Here is a 19,470-nt window from a genome sequence, read left to right as displayed (position 1 = left end):
CTAGCGGGTTATATCATAATCATCATGGATTAAAATGGGAAGAGGTGATTCGACTTTAATGACTGTTATTGAATATATCCATACATTAATGAAAAGAGAAAATTATATATTCTATGCTAAAGGATCGAAGAAAATCAGATGGATTCAACGCTTATTCGGATAAGATATTATTTTATATAATTTAGATAATTTAAATTGTCCAAATTTAAAGAATTTATATAATAAAAATAAAAATATAAATACTTGTAAATATCATAATAATTCTATGATATGTGCTGAAAAAATGTAATAATATTAAGAAACTTTATTTCTTCATTAAATATCTAATAAATAAAAAATAAATAAGTAATTATAAAACTTTATTTTATTTCAAATTAATTGTTTTGTTCTCATCATCAAAATCAGCAGACATTTCCATTCATATGTGAAAGATTAAAAGATTTCGTATTATTTTTGAATTTGTTAGACATTCGGTGACTCTTTTGAATTTAATAAATTTGTCTTTCAATGAATATAAACGAGAAAAACAAGTATCTTAATCTTTTTCGAAACGATGTATTATTAATATCTCCTGCTTTCTGTATCAAAATATGAGTTTTCATAAAAAAGTATGCTTAAGGACTTTTCTCACTAAGTTAGCAATATATGAATGAATAATGCTAGATGAATAAAACATTTAAATATACACATACTTTTATAAGCATTTTTTTATATGTTTATGTGGGATTCGTTATCGTCCACTTGGCGTTACTATACTTATTAGGCAAACAATGATGATGAAATCAAGATCAAGGCTATTTATAATATTAGCATTTGATTTGACTCATATAATAAAATTTAAATAGGGTAATAAAAAATAAATATATTCTTTGACAGCAACATTGAGTTTAAGATTATTTCCACATTTTTTATTGAACCATATTATGAAGCATAAAATAGATTACTAAAGTATATGTATATTTAAATATGTTCTTTATCAACAGTTCACCTCAATGCTTTTTATATAGTTATGAAATGTGTATAAATAAGCTAATACTGTACATTAGAAATTATTACTTTGTTTAAAGCTACTAAAACACATCATGCCTGGAGTAAATCGAATCCTCAATAGCGAGCATCATGGAGAGTACAACTTCGATTTTGAATTGGAGATGTTGTGCTTTGAAGACATGAAAAACCCTTATATATGTATTGAAGATGAAGATGAGGGTCCCCGGTTACAGGTTTTGGGCATCCCAGTCAGAGCAGCCCATTTTTTTTTTAACAAAAAATGGGATGAAGAGGATGACAATAGCAAATTTTTAACAGTGGTTGGCGTTGAAATTGAGGAGTATATTATGGAGCAACACCAAAACCAACATGAATATAAAAGAAGGGGTTTAGATATTAAGACTAAGTTAAGGTATTATAGTACAACAAATAGGGAAGCGATATATGATATAGAAGTTTATTCTAAATCACATAATAATATTGTATTTGAATATAACTTAACTGTTGAATTAGTATTTAGAAATTTAAAATTTAATTATATAGAACCATAAATTTATTAAAAAGCTTCAGCGTTTATTTGAATATAATATTATTTTATATGAGAGTTATTTATGAAAATAGGCTTATTCTTAAATCGTTAGTCGTTGGAAAAGGTTTTATAAATAATATAATTAATAAGCTTCCTATTGAACTTCATTTGCCTAGTTATCAATTTTGTGAACCTGGAACGAAACTACGGAAACTTTTAGTAAGAGGAGATCGAGGGATTAATCTACTAGACACTGCTTGTAGAGAACATGATATATCATATTTATATAATAAAGATTTAGATAACCGACATATTGCTGATAAAAAATTAACTGAGAAGGCTTGGGAAAGAGTTAAAGCGAAGGATAGCAATCTTAGTGAGAAAACAAATGCTTGGTTAGTTACAAATATAATGAAGACAAAAACGAAATTCGGTATGGGGAACATTTATAGTAAAACTAAGAAAGTGGGAGGAAAAACTGGTTATCATCTCTTCAAACATGCTTTAAAAAGTGCTAAACAAAATTTAAAGAAAAGTGATAACTTAAAAGATGCAATTAAAATTTCACGAAAGGTTGTAAATAATATTTTTAGAGGAAAAAAATCTATAATAAAAGCACCACGTGTAATACCATTACCTAAATCTGGAGGATTTCTCCCATTAGCGCCTTTATTCGTAGCATTAGGAGCACTTGGAAGTCTATCTGGCGGTACAGCAGGAATTATTAAAACAATCAATGCTATAAAAACTGGAAAGGAGCAGTTATTGGAGGCGAAACGTCATAATAATACAATGGAAGCTATTTCAATGGGAAAAGGAATGTTTTTAAAGCCTTATAAAAAGGGATTCGGATTATATTTAAAACCATACCAAAAAAACTCTTAATGAAGCTACCCAGAAGACCTCTTACTGATGTAGACTTAAAGAAGTATTCAAAATTTATTCCAAATTTTAGAGGGGTATTCATGTGTGACACTTTACCCCGTAAACCATTTAAGAGAGAATGTGGAATAATAAATTTGGATAGTTCAAAGGGTCCAGGAACGCATTGGGTAGCTTACTGGAAAAACGATAATGAGATTGATTACTTCGATAGCTTTGGAAACTTACAGCCTCCTAAGCAAATAATAAAGTATTTAGGAAAAAACATTAAATATAACTATAATAAACAGCAAAGCTATAATTCATATAATTGCGGACATTTATGTTTAAAATTCTTATTATCAAAATAAATAAGTAAATATAAAACCTTCTTTTATTTCAAATTAAATTTTATTTGTTCTCATCATCAACATCAACAGACCTTTCCATTCATATATATGTATATATACACATACATATTAAATACTTAGCAATTAACTATGTGAACATTATTAACACACTTTTCTAGGGGTGGAGCATCTATATATGTATATACATATGTATGTATGTACGTTTGCATATAGATGTATGTATGAGAATACGTATGGATATATGTATACCAATACACCTTACCAATTTTCGACATATAAACCACCTTGTATATATACGTTGGTTATAGACGTTCAGAAAAACTGGAAAGGAGCAGTTATTGGAGGCGAAACGTCATAATAATACAATGGAAGCTATTTCAATGGGAAAAGGAATGTTTTTAAAGCCTTATAAAAAGGGATTCGGATTATATTTAAAACCATACCAAAAAAACTCTTAATGAAGCTACCCAGAAGACCTCTTACTGATGTAGACTTAAAGAAGTATTCAAAATTTATTCCAAATTTTAGAGGGGTATTCATGTGTGACAGTTTACCCCGTAAACCATTTAAGAGAGAATGTGGAATAATAAATTTGGATAGTTCAAAGGGTCCAGGAACGCATTGGGTAGCTTACTGGAAAAACGATAATGAGATTGATTACTTCGATAGCTTTGGAAACTTACAGCCTCCTAAGCAAATAATAAAGTATTTAGGAAAAAACATTAAATATAACTATAATAAACAGCAAAGCTATAATTCATATAATTGCGGACATTTATGTTTAAAATTCTTATTATCAAAATAAATACGTAAATATAAAACCTTCTTTTATTTCAAATTAAATTTTATTTGTTCTCATCATCAACATCAACAGACCTTTCCATTCATATATATGTATATATACACATACATATTAAATACTTAGCAATCAACTATGTACACATTATTAACACACTTTTCTAGGGGTGGAGCATCTATATATGTATATACATATGTACGTATGTACGGTTGTTTATATTTCTGACTGCATACCAACACACTTTACTAATTTTCGACATATAAACCGCCTGGTATCGGATTTCTTAGATTTCCATCAGCGGTACACCCTGTTATCGATTCCGGTTCTGAATGGTATCGGATTTCTCAGCTTTCCATCAACGGTACACCCTGTGATCGATTCCGGTTCTGAATGGTATCGGATTTCTCGGATTTCCATCAGCGGAACACCCTGTGATCGGTTCCTGTTCCGGACTCAGATTTGTCACCAGCGACATCTTGCGGCTTTTATCTGGGTTCTGAACTTGGATTACGATCGGCGACATCTTTTGGCGGAGCAGCAAAGCTTGCGGCAGAGCACCAGCAAACCGTATAGCGGTTCTGGACCGGTGCAAGCAGCAAACCATCGGCATAACTATACTACTTGGATGCTTCCTTTATAGTTAAGGCCCTTTTACATACAACTTTGGCGTTGCGTTGGCGTTGGCGTCGCTTCGACAGCTGATTATGAATACAAGCATTTATATGAAAGTCTCCACATAACCAAAGTTGGGCAACGCCAACGCCAACACAACGCAGAAAGATGGCCAACTGTCAACTTTTCGCGCGCGTCGTTCGTCAGCTTTTCCAAATAATCAAAATTTGCCCATACTGCCCATTTTTCTGCATGATTATGGAATTATTTCATATATCTCTATACTAATTTCCGTTACTCTACCACTAATATTTCAAGAGATATACAACATAAAAATTTCGGGAAAACTTTACATAAACCATCTGCTTGATAGCCCGAATATGCTGCATAAGTGTGGTTGAATTCGGTGAAGCCGATCTCATGTTATGAAGTCACACCAAAAACGTGTACTTATTTTTATATATAAGATAGAGGTGCTATGCCCCTTATCCAAATTTTGCGCAAACTTCACATAAACTATCTGCATCATGGCTCGAATATGCTATATAAATTCGTTTGAATTCTGTGAAGCTGTTCTCAAGTTATAAGCTAAAACACTTATTTTTATATATAAGAATAGAGGTGCCACCCCCTTTTTTCCGAATTCAGGAAAACTTCACATAAACTATCTGCATGATAGCCCGAATATTCCCTATAAATTTTGTTCAATTTGGTGAAGCCGTTCTCAAGTTATGAGGCACACCAAAAACGTGCACTTTTTTATATTTTAGTTAGTATGGGTGGTGCCACGCCCCCTTTTCCGAATTCGGGAAAACTTCACATAAAGCATCTGCATAATAGCCTGAATATTCTGCATAAATTTGGTTAAATTCGGTGCAGCCGTTCTCAAGTTATGAGGTCACACCAAAAAATAAATTTTTATATATAAGATACTGTTGCTACCACATGAATATTGAATTCGAGATTAGAATATATGAATTCGTCTTGGATAGAATACAACGTTATGCAAAGAGAAGGCGAGAAAGAGGAGATACCGAAAAAAAGGAATTTGTCTGCTTTCAAGGCGAATTTATACAAGGTGGTGTTCTTTGATCAGGTGATTTCTTAGCCTTACATGTATTTTGTTTTTGCTTTTACAGATTTGACACAACACCCGTAATAAAAAATATATGTGGTTGTTGTTGTTGTATTCTTACTACCACCTTGTATAAATTCGCCTTGGTCTTCTTTCAACTTAAATAAATGCAAACAAAAGTTCGTACGTTGCTTAATGCCTTGGTTATAAAGCACGAGGCGAATGTTAACAAATAGCTGCGAATTCGTAAGGATCTAGTGATTTTAGATTCTTCAGTTTTACGTTACGTTTACGTGCAGTATAAACATTTGTATTTATTAAACATATAATAGATAATTATGTGACAGTTCTATCCGTTCAGCTAGCTAGCAGGGCGAACTCATATAAGGCAGTGTTACCGGATTTTCAATTGAAATTGAAAATGAATAATGAAATTTTAGATCAGCAAAATCAAATGAAATTAATGTTTAATTTTTACCCTAAACTGCATATGTATGTACATATGTAACTCAATCGCCGAATGCTTTGCCGTACCGTACACATTGGTACTAACACCTTTTTTAAGAAGTTTCACTTCTTTCACGTTTACGGTGCTGCGCGCGCCTTTTTATATCCTAACTAACAAAGCAACCTTGGTTCATCGTCAGCTTGTGACATTAGCGCTTTTTAAGAAAGCTGCGGAGTTTTCCATTTCGAAAACTGTACCTCACTTTCTAATTTCACTTCACGCAAATCACATTTACTGTTAACTATCGACATCTACACTTACCTTTAGAATGCACCGTCCAACGGGTTCATTTTCCGCTACCGAAACATTGTAAAAGCTCTGATCAAAAATCGGTTCATTATCGTTGACATCATGTATGGTTACAAGCACTGTAGCTGTGGATGAGAGTGGTGGGTGTCCATTGTCTTTAGCTACAACCGTCAGCTGCGGAACGGGCTCGGTTTCACAGTCAATTTGCGAGCGCGTAGTTATCAACCCCGTATGTCGATCAATCTGAAACCATTCGGCGTGTGTTTCTGATGTATCAGCAAGCGCGTAAAGCACTGCGGAATTATTTCCCTCGTCGCGATCAAATGCAGTCACTTTTAAAACAGATGTTCCAGGATCGGCCACTTCCATCACATTGGCATCGTACACTTCATGCTCAAACTCCGGCGCATTATCGTTAATATCTGTTACGCGTAGATATATAGTTTTCGAGGCATGCAATGGCGGTGTGCCATTATCTGTGGCCACAACACTAAGCGTATAGTTCGACTGAGACTCACGATCAAGAGGTTGGGAGACGATCACCAAATAGATGATGTTGTCACGTGTACTGAGCCCAAAGTGCCCATCGCCACCATTAAGAGTAACATTTACGTTCGAGTATTCGGCCTTTGAATCTGGATCATTGACAGAAATACGCGCCACAATCTCACCGGGTTTTGCCGACTCCGAAATCTTGGGCGTTGCGTCGTCGCTAAGGAAAATAACATTGATCGACGGGAGATTATCATTGACATCTGTTACTCGTATAGACACAAATGCGGTGGTTTCTAGTGATTGCTCGCCCTGGTCTTTTGCAACCACAACAAGCTCGTGTAGCTCCTTCGTCTCGAAATCCAGAGGTTTATTCACTGAAATCAAACCAGTTTGCGAATCGATACGAAAGATTTGTTCTTTATCACTCTGTCGCCGATTTATGGAATACTCCACCAGCCCATTTTCATCGGAATCTATATCTGTGGCACACACTTGCAATACACTCGTTCCAACAGTGGCATTCTCCGATACAGTAGCGAAGTAACGACTCTGATTGAATATTGGCTGGTTGTCGTTGACATCTTGTATAGTAATGTTAACAGTCATCTGTCCACGTAATGGTGGACTTCCACCGTCTAACGCCTCAATTACCAAAGTATAAGCCGGGGTCGTTTCGCGATCGAGAAATCCGTTAATCTGCAAGTCCAGGTAAAGCACGCCGTCACGCTCGCGATGAGACGATAGACGGAATGCATTATTAAAATTACCGGATACGATATTGTAACGTTGTGTATTGTATTGACCGAGGTCTAGATCACGAGCAGGATTCAACGTTCTTTTCACATCTCGCGGCGTATTTTCGGGAAACTCGATATTCATTACCGGTTGTGGAAAAGTCGGCGCATTGTCATTTTCATCCAACACTCGCAGCACTACACGCACATTTTCTCCACTTAAAGGTATAGCCACCAAGCTATAGGACGCACGAGACTCACGATCCAAATACACCTTAGTCCGTATATCACCGGTCGTGTGATCAATAGCTAGATCGGTGTCCACAGCACTACCCGGTACCGGCACTATAAGATAGGGTGGGCCACTATCCATCCCGTGAGAGAATTCCCCAATAAAGCCAATCTGGTGTCCAATGGGCACACCTTCGGATACTTCAAGCTCGCGCACATGCTCGGCTATGGTGGTTGCGGCGAAGAGCAAGCACAATGATATCAGTAAGAAGGACGCGTTAAATAGTCGTCTGTATGAATTTGCTTGCTGGTATAAAGACAGTATTTGAGCGTGAGCTTTGCGAGTATATATTGAGCAAGTCCCAACGGGTGCTATTCTTTTGGCGGAGCAGATGTTCGCCTCGTTGTTCCGTAAGAGTACACTATTCCATTGTGAATAGCTGTATTCGGAAATTTCGTGGTCGGGTTTTTGTGGATGCCGTAACGAATAAGGCATTTTTGAATTTTTATATTTTTGAATCCGTTTAGCAGCTGGTTAAGACATCTATGTTTCCATTATGATGAAAGGTCAATGTAGTCTGTATTCCTTTTAACATCTTCAAGTTTTTTCTGGAATTAGAAATAATAATTTTGATTTAAAAAAGCTAAATTTGTATCTAACTTTAGTGTAGAGATAATTAAAATAATACCTTCTAATCTTCGCTGTCTTATACCTAATTGTTTGGCTTTAAACGTAATTGTTGATGTACATATGTTTTGGGGGTACACAGTGGTTCAACTGGCGGTCAAAACTCAAATATATGCAGATTGTCTAGCTTGTATAGTAATGTTTTGTGGTGGTACCTCATTACAGTTAAAATTTTTTCGCGATATAAATCCTAACTCTCGAAAGTTGACAAATAACATTTTCATTGTGAATCGTGTTTTCAGTGACTCATTACTTCTCACTTTTTTATATTTATTTGTGAAGATCGTGGAATTTATTCAAGGAGCTCTGTAATGGAAATTCAAGATAAAGGTAGGGATGTCGGAAAATTATCGATGCATCAAAAATATCCATGTTTTTTGAAAACTGAAATGGCTCTAAAAAGCTCTGCTCGAAACATAATTGGCTAAAGTGATTTGAAATTCTGTACAATTTTGCTTATCTTCTTTTTATTTGGCACTACAACCGTTTGTCGGTTTAGGCCGACAACAAAAAACTTCGCCAGTTGCCTCTCTCCTTTGCAGATTTGCGCCAGTTGTTTATCCCAAGTTCGGACAGGTCCTTCTGCACTTGGTCCTTCCATTGTGTTCGTGGTAGTGGTGGAAAACTGTCGATGGCGCTATCGACACTATCGATGGTTTTGGTTTTTTCACTATCGATAGTTTTTAAAAACTATCGAGTATTTTCACTATCGAAAATTTTCCAAATTTAAGACATAAAAATGGTGAATGTGCATTGTTTAAAGCGGCAATACTTTTATATTAAATAATATTTGGTAACTATGTTGGTCTAACATCGCACAATGGGACTACAGCGGCCAAAAATAGTAAAAACTGATTAGCGCATTCTGATAAAGTAATTACACAGATACATAACAAAATATCCAGATAACCCAAACCAAAAAGAATTTTTAATAAAAATGCATATTTGCAATCATGACACTAGCTTAAAATAGGAACAATGCGAAAAAATAATTTTGTGAGAAAAAATTTTGATTTTGACGCAAATAATTTATAAATTTTTTTTTTTGAATTTCTGTGGTCAAGCATTGATTTAAATTTTTATAAATCTTTTGTAATGCATAAAACGGTGGAAATTCTACATAATTTTGTGAGTATAAAATTTTTCGAGTGCTTACTTTAAGAAGAGATATTTTAAAAAGGACCTAGGAAGCGAGCTTAATTATACTTAGGACAAGTAAACGTTAAATATGCGTGTCATATCTCAAATTGTTCCAGCTGCGAGAGCTGCGAGTTCAGCTTCTATTCCTCCTTTTATAGACCCATCTCCTGTAAAATTTATTGAATTTTTATTGTAGAGCTGAAGAGAAGGACTCTGATATGTACATAAAATAAATATATGTAATGGAAAATGGAAATTGAAGTAGGTTTAGATATTAGTGACCCGTCTATCTATTAATCACATTCAACATTCAGCCAAAAATGGACGCTTCTCTGGACGAAATCCGTTTTCTATGGCAAGAGTCCTGATTGCCTCAGCTCAGCTTTTGCTGTATAAAATGTAGTTAAAAGTGAAAGTTTCAATGAAAATACATATCGTGCACATAACTTAGAATGGGTACTGTAAATGTTTTCGTTTTGTCATTTTTAAAACTAAGAAATAGTTACTTCTTTAGAAATAAAAAAAAGGGGCCTCTTCATTTCCTCCAAAATTCATACAATTTAGTACTTGGAGCCAAGAAAGGAGGTGGGCGCCGTAATAACAAATTCTTTATTATCTTCCAAGTTGGAAAATTTTGGCTTAATAGAGCAGGGCACACCGAATTTTACCAAACAATATGTTTTTTTTTTTTAATTTGCGCCTGTTTTTCTAGAAGTACTGGACGATAATGTAAACCGATTTTGACGGTCTTTCAGATTTATGCTTTTTTCGTTAGATCTAGAATATGCTCCGAATTTGATCAAAATCGGATAACATTTACTATTTCCGCCCATAAGAACTGTGGGCGTGGTAACGCGTTGAATTTCACCATTTTCCAAATGCCTTCATTTTTAAGTGCCTAATAGCCCATATACGAAATTTCAGCGAATTTCTAGTACGGTTACTACTTTTGGTCGTAGCTTATATGGGGACGTCCCACTGTGCGTCATCAGTAAAATCGGAACGAATGTACAGTAAAGCAGCTTTAATGGTAAACGAAAAAATATCGCAACTAAACCCTAAAAATGTTGACATGCTATGTTTCTTATATAAAAACAAATAGCTTTAGAAAGCGGAATACGTAAATATGTTTAGTTTTTTCAATCATACATTCATTATTAAGGTAGGTCGTTATGGTCTTTAAAAAACTATATCTAACCCAATTGGGCGTATTCATAGTCAAAATTAAGTTGGTACTTAAAGTTAGTTGTAGCTTTTTGACATAATTTTGGATGGATTATCCGTCAATAAAGTTACAACCAACTTTAAGTACCAACTTAATTTTAACTATGAATACGCCCCAATTATATTTTTATATTTTTCAAAATTGGCGACTATCGATTGTTTAAAAAAATATCGCCCACTATCGATAGTCGCGACAACATGCACCACCGTTTAATGTTATATTTGATACAAATTAATTTTGCTACTCGGAACGCTCTGCGCATTGCCACTGAAGACTTAAAATTACAACCCTGGTCCTTGTTCTTTCTGTATTGCATCGTGGTGAATTCACATTTTTCAGAAATTTGACAACAAAACAAAATGAAGAAAGTATTTTATTTTCCAATTTTTGCGATTTCTATTGTTTAATGTAAATTTTATGTCTTTTTAGGATATGTTGAAGTTGGAAAATGAAGTTATTAGTATGAAGTAGCATCTCAGGCACATTTGGAAAATTATGCCTATAAGCAAGATGGAATTTGGGAAAGTAAGTGCTTGGTTGCAGCATATCTATGTATTAAAAAAGTAAGAAATTAAATCGTGTTTGATAGAAATGTTATAAATCGAGTGGCGTTTTTTTTCGCCTTCTCAACGTGCTAAGTGACAAGATAAGATGACTGCCACCACGGTCGGTAAGAAGCCCGAAGCAAAGGGAAAACTACATTTCAGGAAGCTGCCTGCTGTCCCCGAGTCGAAGATGAAGTTAAGCAAGAAGCAGGTTAGCAAACGTGCTACCCTGATCAAGCGTAAACTAAAATAAATAAATATCTCCTGATGGACGCCGTGAGATGAAAATGCGCCGCCTGGCAAAGAAACGCGTCCCATTCTACGTGCCCGCAGAATGGCTTTTGTGATCTTTATATGCGGTATCAACAAAGTTGCACCAAAAGTGCGTAAAGTTTTACTTTGGTTCCATCTTCGCCACAATAACAACGGTTTTCATCGAATTGAACAAGCAGTGTTGCCGTTTTGGCTACTTTTAACCAATTTTGGTTATTTTTTTCTTGCCTGTGAAGTTGTTAAGATCTTTCCCATTTTGTTATTTTTTAATATTTACTGTAGTTTTTAATTTTTGTATACGTAAAATACTTAAATCTTTGAAAAATAGTATAAACANACAGTGTTGCCGTTTTGGTTACTTTTAACCAATTTTGGATATTTTTTTCTTGCCTATGAAGTTGTTAAGATCTTTCCCATTTTGGTTATTTTTTAATATTTACTGTAGTTTTTAATTTTTGTATAAGTAAAATACTTAAATCTTTGAAAAATAGTATAAACAAATACATTTATTCTGCTGAATATGGTTATTTAAATAAAGGTATTACTACTAAAATGGCAACTCAAGATTCGACTTATTTNTAATATTTACTGTAGTTTTTAATTTTTGTATACGTAAAATACTTAAATCTTTGAAAAATAGTATAAACAAATACATTTATTCTGCTGAATATGGTTATTTAAATAAAGGTATTACTACTAGAATGGCAACTCAAGATTCGACTTATTTCGATAATAATCATGTGTTTACATATGCAAAAGAACATGTAAAAGTTCGAGGGTGCAACTATCGGTTCGTGTCTTTAATAAATCGTGGTGATTTAATCGCCAAGTTTTTGAAACGGCCCGGCAGTTGCACCATCTCTATGTTCTTTGCACACACATATGTACGTGAAATGACATTTGAATAATAAGAGAATCATTTAAAAGCCGCGAAAAGTTATTAGAATTCCGCGTAAAATTGGTGTTTCAAGTAAATTTATACGGGCTCATTGCTATGGATAAGTGAGCAGAAAATACACAATTTTGGTTTTATTTTGTATAATATGTATTTCTAAAAATCTTTTAAATTAGGTTCGTGATAAGACATAGGCCAGCTACACCTGTTTAGGTTGTGGAGAGTAGCAGCAGCAGTGGCAGCCCCAGCAGTGAAACCAAGTAAGATTATTTGAAATGAATGTATTAATATTACTTATTGTATTTGTTTTATAATATACAGACAGCAACGTAGTAAGAAAAAAGTCGCAGCAAGAAAATTTCGCCATGCATGGCTAGACCAATTTCCTTGGTTGCAAAATGTCAATGGGGCAAGCCATTGTATGGCTTGCGACAAAAAGTTGTCGAACCATGTCACTTATTTAAAGAAACATGGTTCCTTGGCCGTACATTTGCAAAACGTGGAAAAAAAGAAAAAACAAATACAAATCCAAAAGCTTTTGAGTAGCGAAGAAATAGCGCTATCTAGACAAGTAAATAAAATACGCTGAGCTAACACTTGTCATGTTCCTTATTTGCCATAACTTACCATTCCTTCTTATGAAATTTTTACCAGCGCTTCTAAAGGAGTGTTGCCCTGACTCTAAAATTGCTGCGGCTATTCAATGTGGCAGAACGAAGTCAACCGAAATTGCTGACATTTTGGGCAACAAAGCCAAAGATAAAATCGTATGTAAATTAAAATCGTCAAAATTTTCCCTCATTGTGGATGAGACAACTGATTTGTCTACAAAGAAATGTTTAGTCTTAGTTGTAAGATATTTTGACAAACTAACACAAAGGGTACATGATTCGTTTTTAAGCTTAATTGAATTAAGAAATTGTGATGCAAGTTCCATTTATGATGCAATCAAACAGTTTTTTTGTGAACAGGGTATTCCATTAAAAAACATAATCGGTTTAGCCACCGATGGTGCCAACGTAATGGCGGGACAACTTAATGGTTTAAGGGCAAAGCTTAAGCCCGATACTGATCTTTTTTATATTAAATGTACCTGCCATTCGTTACACCTATGTTCGGCGTATGCAAGTAAACAGCTTCCTCACAAAATTGAAGAGCTCTGTCGCAACATTTTTAGTTTTTTTTCCCAAAGCCCAAAACGTGTTGAAGAGCTAAAGGAGTTTCAGGAGTATTGTATGGTACAACCACATAAAATATTAGGCGCTTCCTTAACAAGATGGCTTGATTTAGAACAAGTTATCAATAGGATAGTTGAACAATGGAACCCACTATATTTATATTTCTTAGACCGAGTTTTAGAAGTTAATGGAATTAAAGCTTCCGTATTGGCAAAAAAAATGAGTGAATTGGACGTGAAAGCATATTTTCTGTTTTTGTCATATATATTAAAAATTGTTAATGACCTTAACAAAGAGTTTCAGTCAGAAACGGTTCGCTTACCGTATTTGTACACGCATTTGGAAATGAATGTAAAGCTCATTGCAAGCAATTTTTTGAAGCATGAGTACGTCAAAAATTTACCCTCATTGGAAAACATGAATATAACCAATGAAAGTAATTATTTACCTTTAGAAAATGTTTTATTGGTTGTAAAGCAGAACTTTATTTGAAACAAAGTGCAATGTCGGATATACAGAAAACAGAAATTAAAAAAAATATTTTAAAATTTTATTTAGAACTTTTAAATCAAATCCAATACGGTTTGACTTTTCCAGGATAGATTTAAAAAACCTTTCTATTATAACACCATGTAAAGTTTTATCAGAATCAGATATAGAAATAGAGCCCTTGGTAAACAGTTTTTCAAGTTTAGTTGAATGCGATGTTGAAGACGTTATCAGTCAGTGGAAGCTGTTAAGGTTTTCCAACATTTGCTTACAAAAAGATATGGACATAACAGACTTTTGGACAAAAGTGTCATGTATTAAGAACGGCATGGGAAATTACTGCTTCGAGGAAGTTAGTGGTTTTGTAAAAAATTTGCTTATACTGCCTCACAGTTCAGCAGCTGCTGAACGGCAATTCTCAAATTTAGCTTTAATTAAAACTAAACTTAGAAACAAATTGTGTTCGAAAACAATAAACAGTATAATGCTGTCTAAAGAGATGGGTGATAGTCAAGGGAAACTTCACTTCGTATGGTCGGCTAAAGACTACTTCAAATGAATACATACTTAGATAGTACATATATAAATACCTCGTATATGTGAAATCCAATACCACGTCATGTATGTACAATAAAAGAGATTTGGTTATTCTTTTTTCCATTACAGCTTACTTTATAAATTTAAGTTAAGATTAATAATAATAATTTTATAGCAAGTAGGTTCAGCGGAAAAACCATTCCACAGTTTTGAAAAAATCGGTTTTTTGCGCTTTTGTAAAATTTACTTACCATCGTATACGCGGTACTGCCTTTGGCGTATACGAGGTATTTCGCGCTGAGCGACGATATAGTTCAATACAGTCCAATTTTTAATTTTTTAATCTTAATCTTAAAATATATACAATGTGGTTGTTCGCGCTTAGGTATTAAGTATTTCATTGATTCTTACAAAGAAGTAGGAAACTGTGTACCTATGTACTTATTTAAAAACATCATTTAATGGTAATGTTTACGAAGATATTAACATATATACATATGTACCTAATACGGGAAGACTGATTTCCTAAAATATGCATTTACATATCGGCATTTCCACAGAAATGTCAACCGAAGCCAAAAAATTCAAAGTCTATAAAATTATGTTGTTTTAACATATTTTTATAGGGAATCTATCAAATGTAACTAATGTAAACAAATTTTACATTTGTACATACCACATTTTGAAATACTCGAATGCAAAGTCGAACCAGTGCAAAAGTTCCGTTTTAAACATTTCTGTTGCATGTTTTGTTTTGATTAATGATCTTGATGAGATATATTATGCCGTGACATTTGCTTTTTTAAATCTCGGTTTATATGTAAAGAATATAAGAAAAATGTAAAAGGAACGATGCGATTGCCAATTACGGTAAATTTTTTCTTTGATTTACCGTATAACTCGATGTCGCGTGCGACATTGAAAAAGAACATTTGTTATCAGTGAGTCGAAGGTATTTGTACAATTTGCATCAAATATTAGTAACAAATAGATATTTTTATTGCGAATTAAATAAACAAAACTTTGCTGGAAAATAATCAGCGCTTTGCTCTTTTTACTTATTTAAAGCTTGTAGCGTGCGACATCGTAAGTGTAAAATGTACAGATTCAAAATAAATTTTCGTTCGAAAATATCTTTATTAGTATATGTAAATACAAAATATAAAATTTTTGAATGCAGATGAGTAAAAACGGCGGCGAGAAAAATAAGGCGAACTGTAAACGGTGGAGAGAAAGGTTAAAGGATGATGAAACAAAATTACAAAACTATAAATTAAGGCAAAGAAGATATAATTCAAGAAAAACGGAAATATAATCGCATACGACAACGAGAGAGGCGCCAAAAACTCTTAGAAAATGGAATGTCATATGCACGACAACAACACAAATGGAATTAAAATGTATTTTATGCCATCTGCTCAAATTGAAAATTTGTCTCTTCATTATAATTTGGATGAAAAATGGAAGGAAGTGAAAAATATTCCAGGTATATCCCAGTTGCATTCGTTTTGTTGCGATGGCCAACAGTTAGAAGCAGCTAGGACTGCATATTCCATTAAAAGAACTTTATTTGACATTAGTAATACTATTCTCAGTTAAGTTAGTTTCCGTTCTTTGTTTTTACATAGTATATAAGATGAATAAACTTATTTTTGTTTTTCTTTATTGAAGATATTTTGTTAAGTTTATAATTTTGGTTTTGAAAATAAATATATTGAATATATTAAAAATCATTTAAAATCATCTTTTGCATGTCTAATTACATAAAAAGTAAAAAAATAAACATAAAAAGTATGATGGAACAAAATGTCGCATGCGACATGTCGCGTGCGACAGTGATTAAAATTAAATAAAAAATAAACTACTTAATATTTCTGAATAAAATAAAAAGCATTATTAAGATACATCAATGCATAACATTTAAAAATTAGTCGCATTAATATATTTCTTCAGGTTTCGCTGAAAAAAGTGTTTGATTTTTTTGCTTTGAAAGCGACTTCTGTTTTTGTCGCATGCGAATGGCTTGATTTTTTGTAATTATCTTGAAAACGAACAATTGGCCAAAATCAACCTTAGCACCAATCATAGTGCTAATCAAGTGCCATAGCTTTCGCCTTTTGTCAAAATAAAATAATGTTTTGGTATATGTTTTTTTTCACTTTGAATGCGTACGAATGTCGCATTCGACATTGGAGAAATGCCCATATATATATATATATATATGAATGTATTTCATTTATTCAGCCTTAAAAGGATTTACTTTTCAAAAATGCAAATACTCATGTGTATATTAAAAAATGTCTGACTGCTATTTTTTATTATTTCTTTTTTTACAATTAAAAATTGATTTTTTGATTGATTATAAAATAATTTGTGATGACCTGAATTGTTAATCTAATAAAAAAAAAAATTGGTTATTTTTCCTTACATTTGGTAACTTTTTCGTGTAATCTTGGTTAGAAAGATCTTTGAGCGGCGGCAACACTGTGAACAAGGCAACCATTAATATGCTACGGATTGCCGAACCCTATATTACATGGGGCTATGCAAATCTTATATCAGTTCGTGAATATATCTACAAGTGTTCGGTGTGTGCAGACGTGCTTTTAATTCGCACTGTTATTTTATTATCTTTTCTTTCGTAATGGAGAACTTTTGCGGAAAATGTACTAAAGCCTTTTCAAGATCTGATGCTAATCTGCTGCCGTGTAATGGGTTTTGTAAAAAAACACGATATCCAGTGAGTTGATTATTTGGCGCACGAAATATTCACTGTTGGATCCCACTTCAAGAAAGCCTCGAACTTACTGTGGTCACTACGTTGATGTTGGTGATTTCGGTAACCGTGAAGATAATATCAACAAACTGCTGCGCAAGATGGTTTAAAGAAATTTTCTGGTGTACAAGGTGGAGTATTTTTATTTCAAAAATATATATTAATAAAAATAGAAATTAATGTTGTTTTTTTTGTAACTTTCTGAAGATTTAACCCGCAAATATTCCAAATGGAAGGCAGCTTATATTCACGATTCCTTGAATAATGTCGAAATTCCATTGCCGTTTGTAAAGGCCATTGCAAAAGGCTCCATTCCACAAATTTAATTTGTTTTGGTTTTTCAGCTCATTAACGATGCACCCAGGATTGCATTTATCGTCTATGAAAATATTTCATGAAGCATTCCAAAATTAGCTCCGAGCAACTAAAAGTTGGTTAAGCTTAAGTGAAATAGTTTTTTATTAAATATTTATTCCTGGTATTTATTAAAAAAAAATCAGGTCAATATTAATGTATGAAATAAAGTAAATAAAAATATAAGAATATATTTCTTGAATATTTTGTCATAGAGCCGTTATTAAATAAAGACATAACTGCGTCGGACGTTGGTCCTGACGTATATAGAATTAATGCATTAGAGAGAGATAATTATATAAGCTCAACGTGCTAATTTAGGTATACTTACATATGTATGTATTTAACTGTTACTCGCCTGGCATATACTTCAACAGCGAAAATAATGACAATTATAATTTATTGAGATGCATATTTTAGCTAAATGTTATATCGTCGCCTAGATAAAAGATCGTTGCATGTTACTTTCGGCAGGTTTCGGGAAATCACAATTGAAGTTTGGAATGCAATTTCTCAGAAACTCGACTACAGATTTTCTCCAAAGTGTCGGAGAATGCTATGTACTAGTTCACGAAATTCTTAAATTATCTTATTTTTTAGTTTACTGTCAACCATTTATGAGTTTAATAAAATTTTGTCGTATACGCCAAATGTGATAAAAATTTTTATAAATTAACGATACTTTTCACTAATCAGCCTAATCGTGAGTTTCGCCCAAAAAAAATTTGCCAGAAATGTTTTCACCTACCCGTAGTGAATACACGGAAACGAAAAGTGAAAAGGTGGCCCGGTTCGAGAAAATGAAACTCATGATAAGGATGAGTATGTCGGAAACTAGAGCAAATATTTAAAAACAGATGACGCTATTTGAAAGATCTTGATTAATTTAGTACGACAGCATTACTAACGTAATTTGTACCAAATGATTTTAGTCAATTACTCGGAAACTAAAGAAGATATCCAAAAAACTGTTAACAAAAAAGCGATATATCTGATTTTAAAATATATAACTGCATCTTTAACTAAAAACTGTCAAAATGACGCTTACGGAAATTTTCCATCCAAACGACGATACTTGAATGTTACTGGCATAATTTCGAGCCTGTATGTAAATTTTCGGGAAAAAGTTAAGAAGTTTATTCATATGCTGAAAAGATGTTTTCGCAGACTCACAATTTATTTAAAGTATATCCTCAACCCTATTTCCAATTCTATGTGAATAAATCGCTCCCATAATTTAATTNCTTTTCGGCCGTTTAGTATACTGTATCAAGGCCAACAACTGTGCCAAGTTTGGAAGAAATTGGTGCAGCGGTTACCAAGATATACACATGTAACCATAAGTGGGCGTGGCTACGCCTCTTTTCCAAAAATGTATAATATTCTTATTTTTCGCCTTAAAATCATTGCAAATATCAATTTAGAGTGAATAAGCTTCAGTGGTTACTAAAATATCACAGTTATCGCATTTCTGAAAACTACCGTTATATTGGAGGGTAGGCGTGGTTATTATCCGATTTTTCCCATTTTCAATACCATCCCTTCTACGTTCCCGAAAGAAGTGCACGTACCAAGTCTCGTTGAGATATCTAAATTTTTACTCGAGTTATCGTGTGCACAGACGGACGGACGGACGGACAAACAGCCACAGCTTAATCGATTTCATTTTTCAATCTGCAATAGGTTAAATAAATTACTACCAAATGGATATCAATGAAAATGGCTTTGAAGGAACTTTATTTCTAAACTGNGAAAACTAATAATATTCTTATTTTTCGTCTGAAAATTATTGTAAATATCAATTTTTAGTGAATTATCTTCAGTAGTTACTAAAATATCGCAGTTTTCGTATTTCTGAAAATTACCGTTATATGGGAAGTAGGCGTGGTTATTGAGCGATTTTAAAAATTTTCGGC

General features: G+C 33.4%; 1 protein-coding gene and 1 pseudogene across 4 annotated transcripts in view; one reads left to right on the top strand and one right to left on the bottom strand.

Moving 5' to 3' along the window:
• Positions 1-8,061, bottom strand: part of LOC108365080 (protein dachsous-like) — a 76,922-nt gene extending 68,861 nt beyond the window's left edge. For all 4 annotated transcript variants that reach the window (XM_017619031.1, XM_017619028.1, XM_017619032.1 and 1 more), the window contains exon 1: positions 6,007-8,061. In XM_017619031.1, the coding sequence (XP_017474520.1) occupies positions 6,007-7,950 (1,944 nt within the window). In that variant the 5' untranslated portion in view covers positions 7,951-8,061. The remainder of the gene's footprint in view (positions 1-6,006) is intronic.
• A 3,097-nt stretch (positions 8,062-11,158) lies between these two features.
• Positions 11,159-13,579, top strand: LOC108365082 (uncharacterized; annotated as a pseudogene).
• Positions 13,580-19,470: the final 5,891 nt, after the last annotated feature.

The sequence above is a fragment of the Rhagoletis zephyria genome, unplaced genomic scaffold, assembly GCF_001687245.7.
Source record: "Rhagoletis zephyria isolate East Lansing unplaced genomic scaffold, Rhagoletis_zephyria_1.1 Rzeph_scaffold_01772, whole genome shotgun sequence".
Lineage (NCBI taxonomy): Eukaryota > Metazoa > Arthropoda > Insecta > Diptera > Tephritidae > Rhagoletis > Rhagoletis zephyria.
This window is presented reverse-complemented; position numbering and strand designations above follow the sequence as displayed.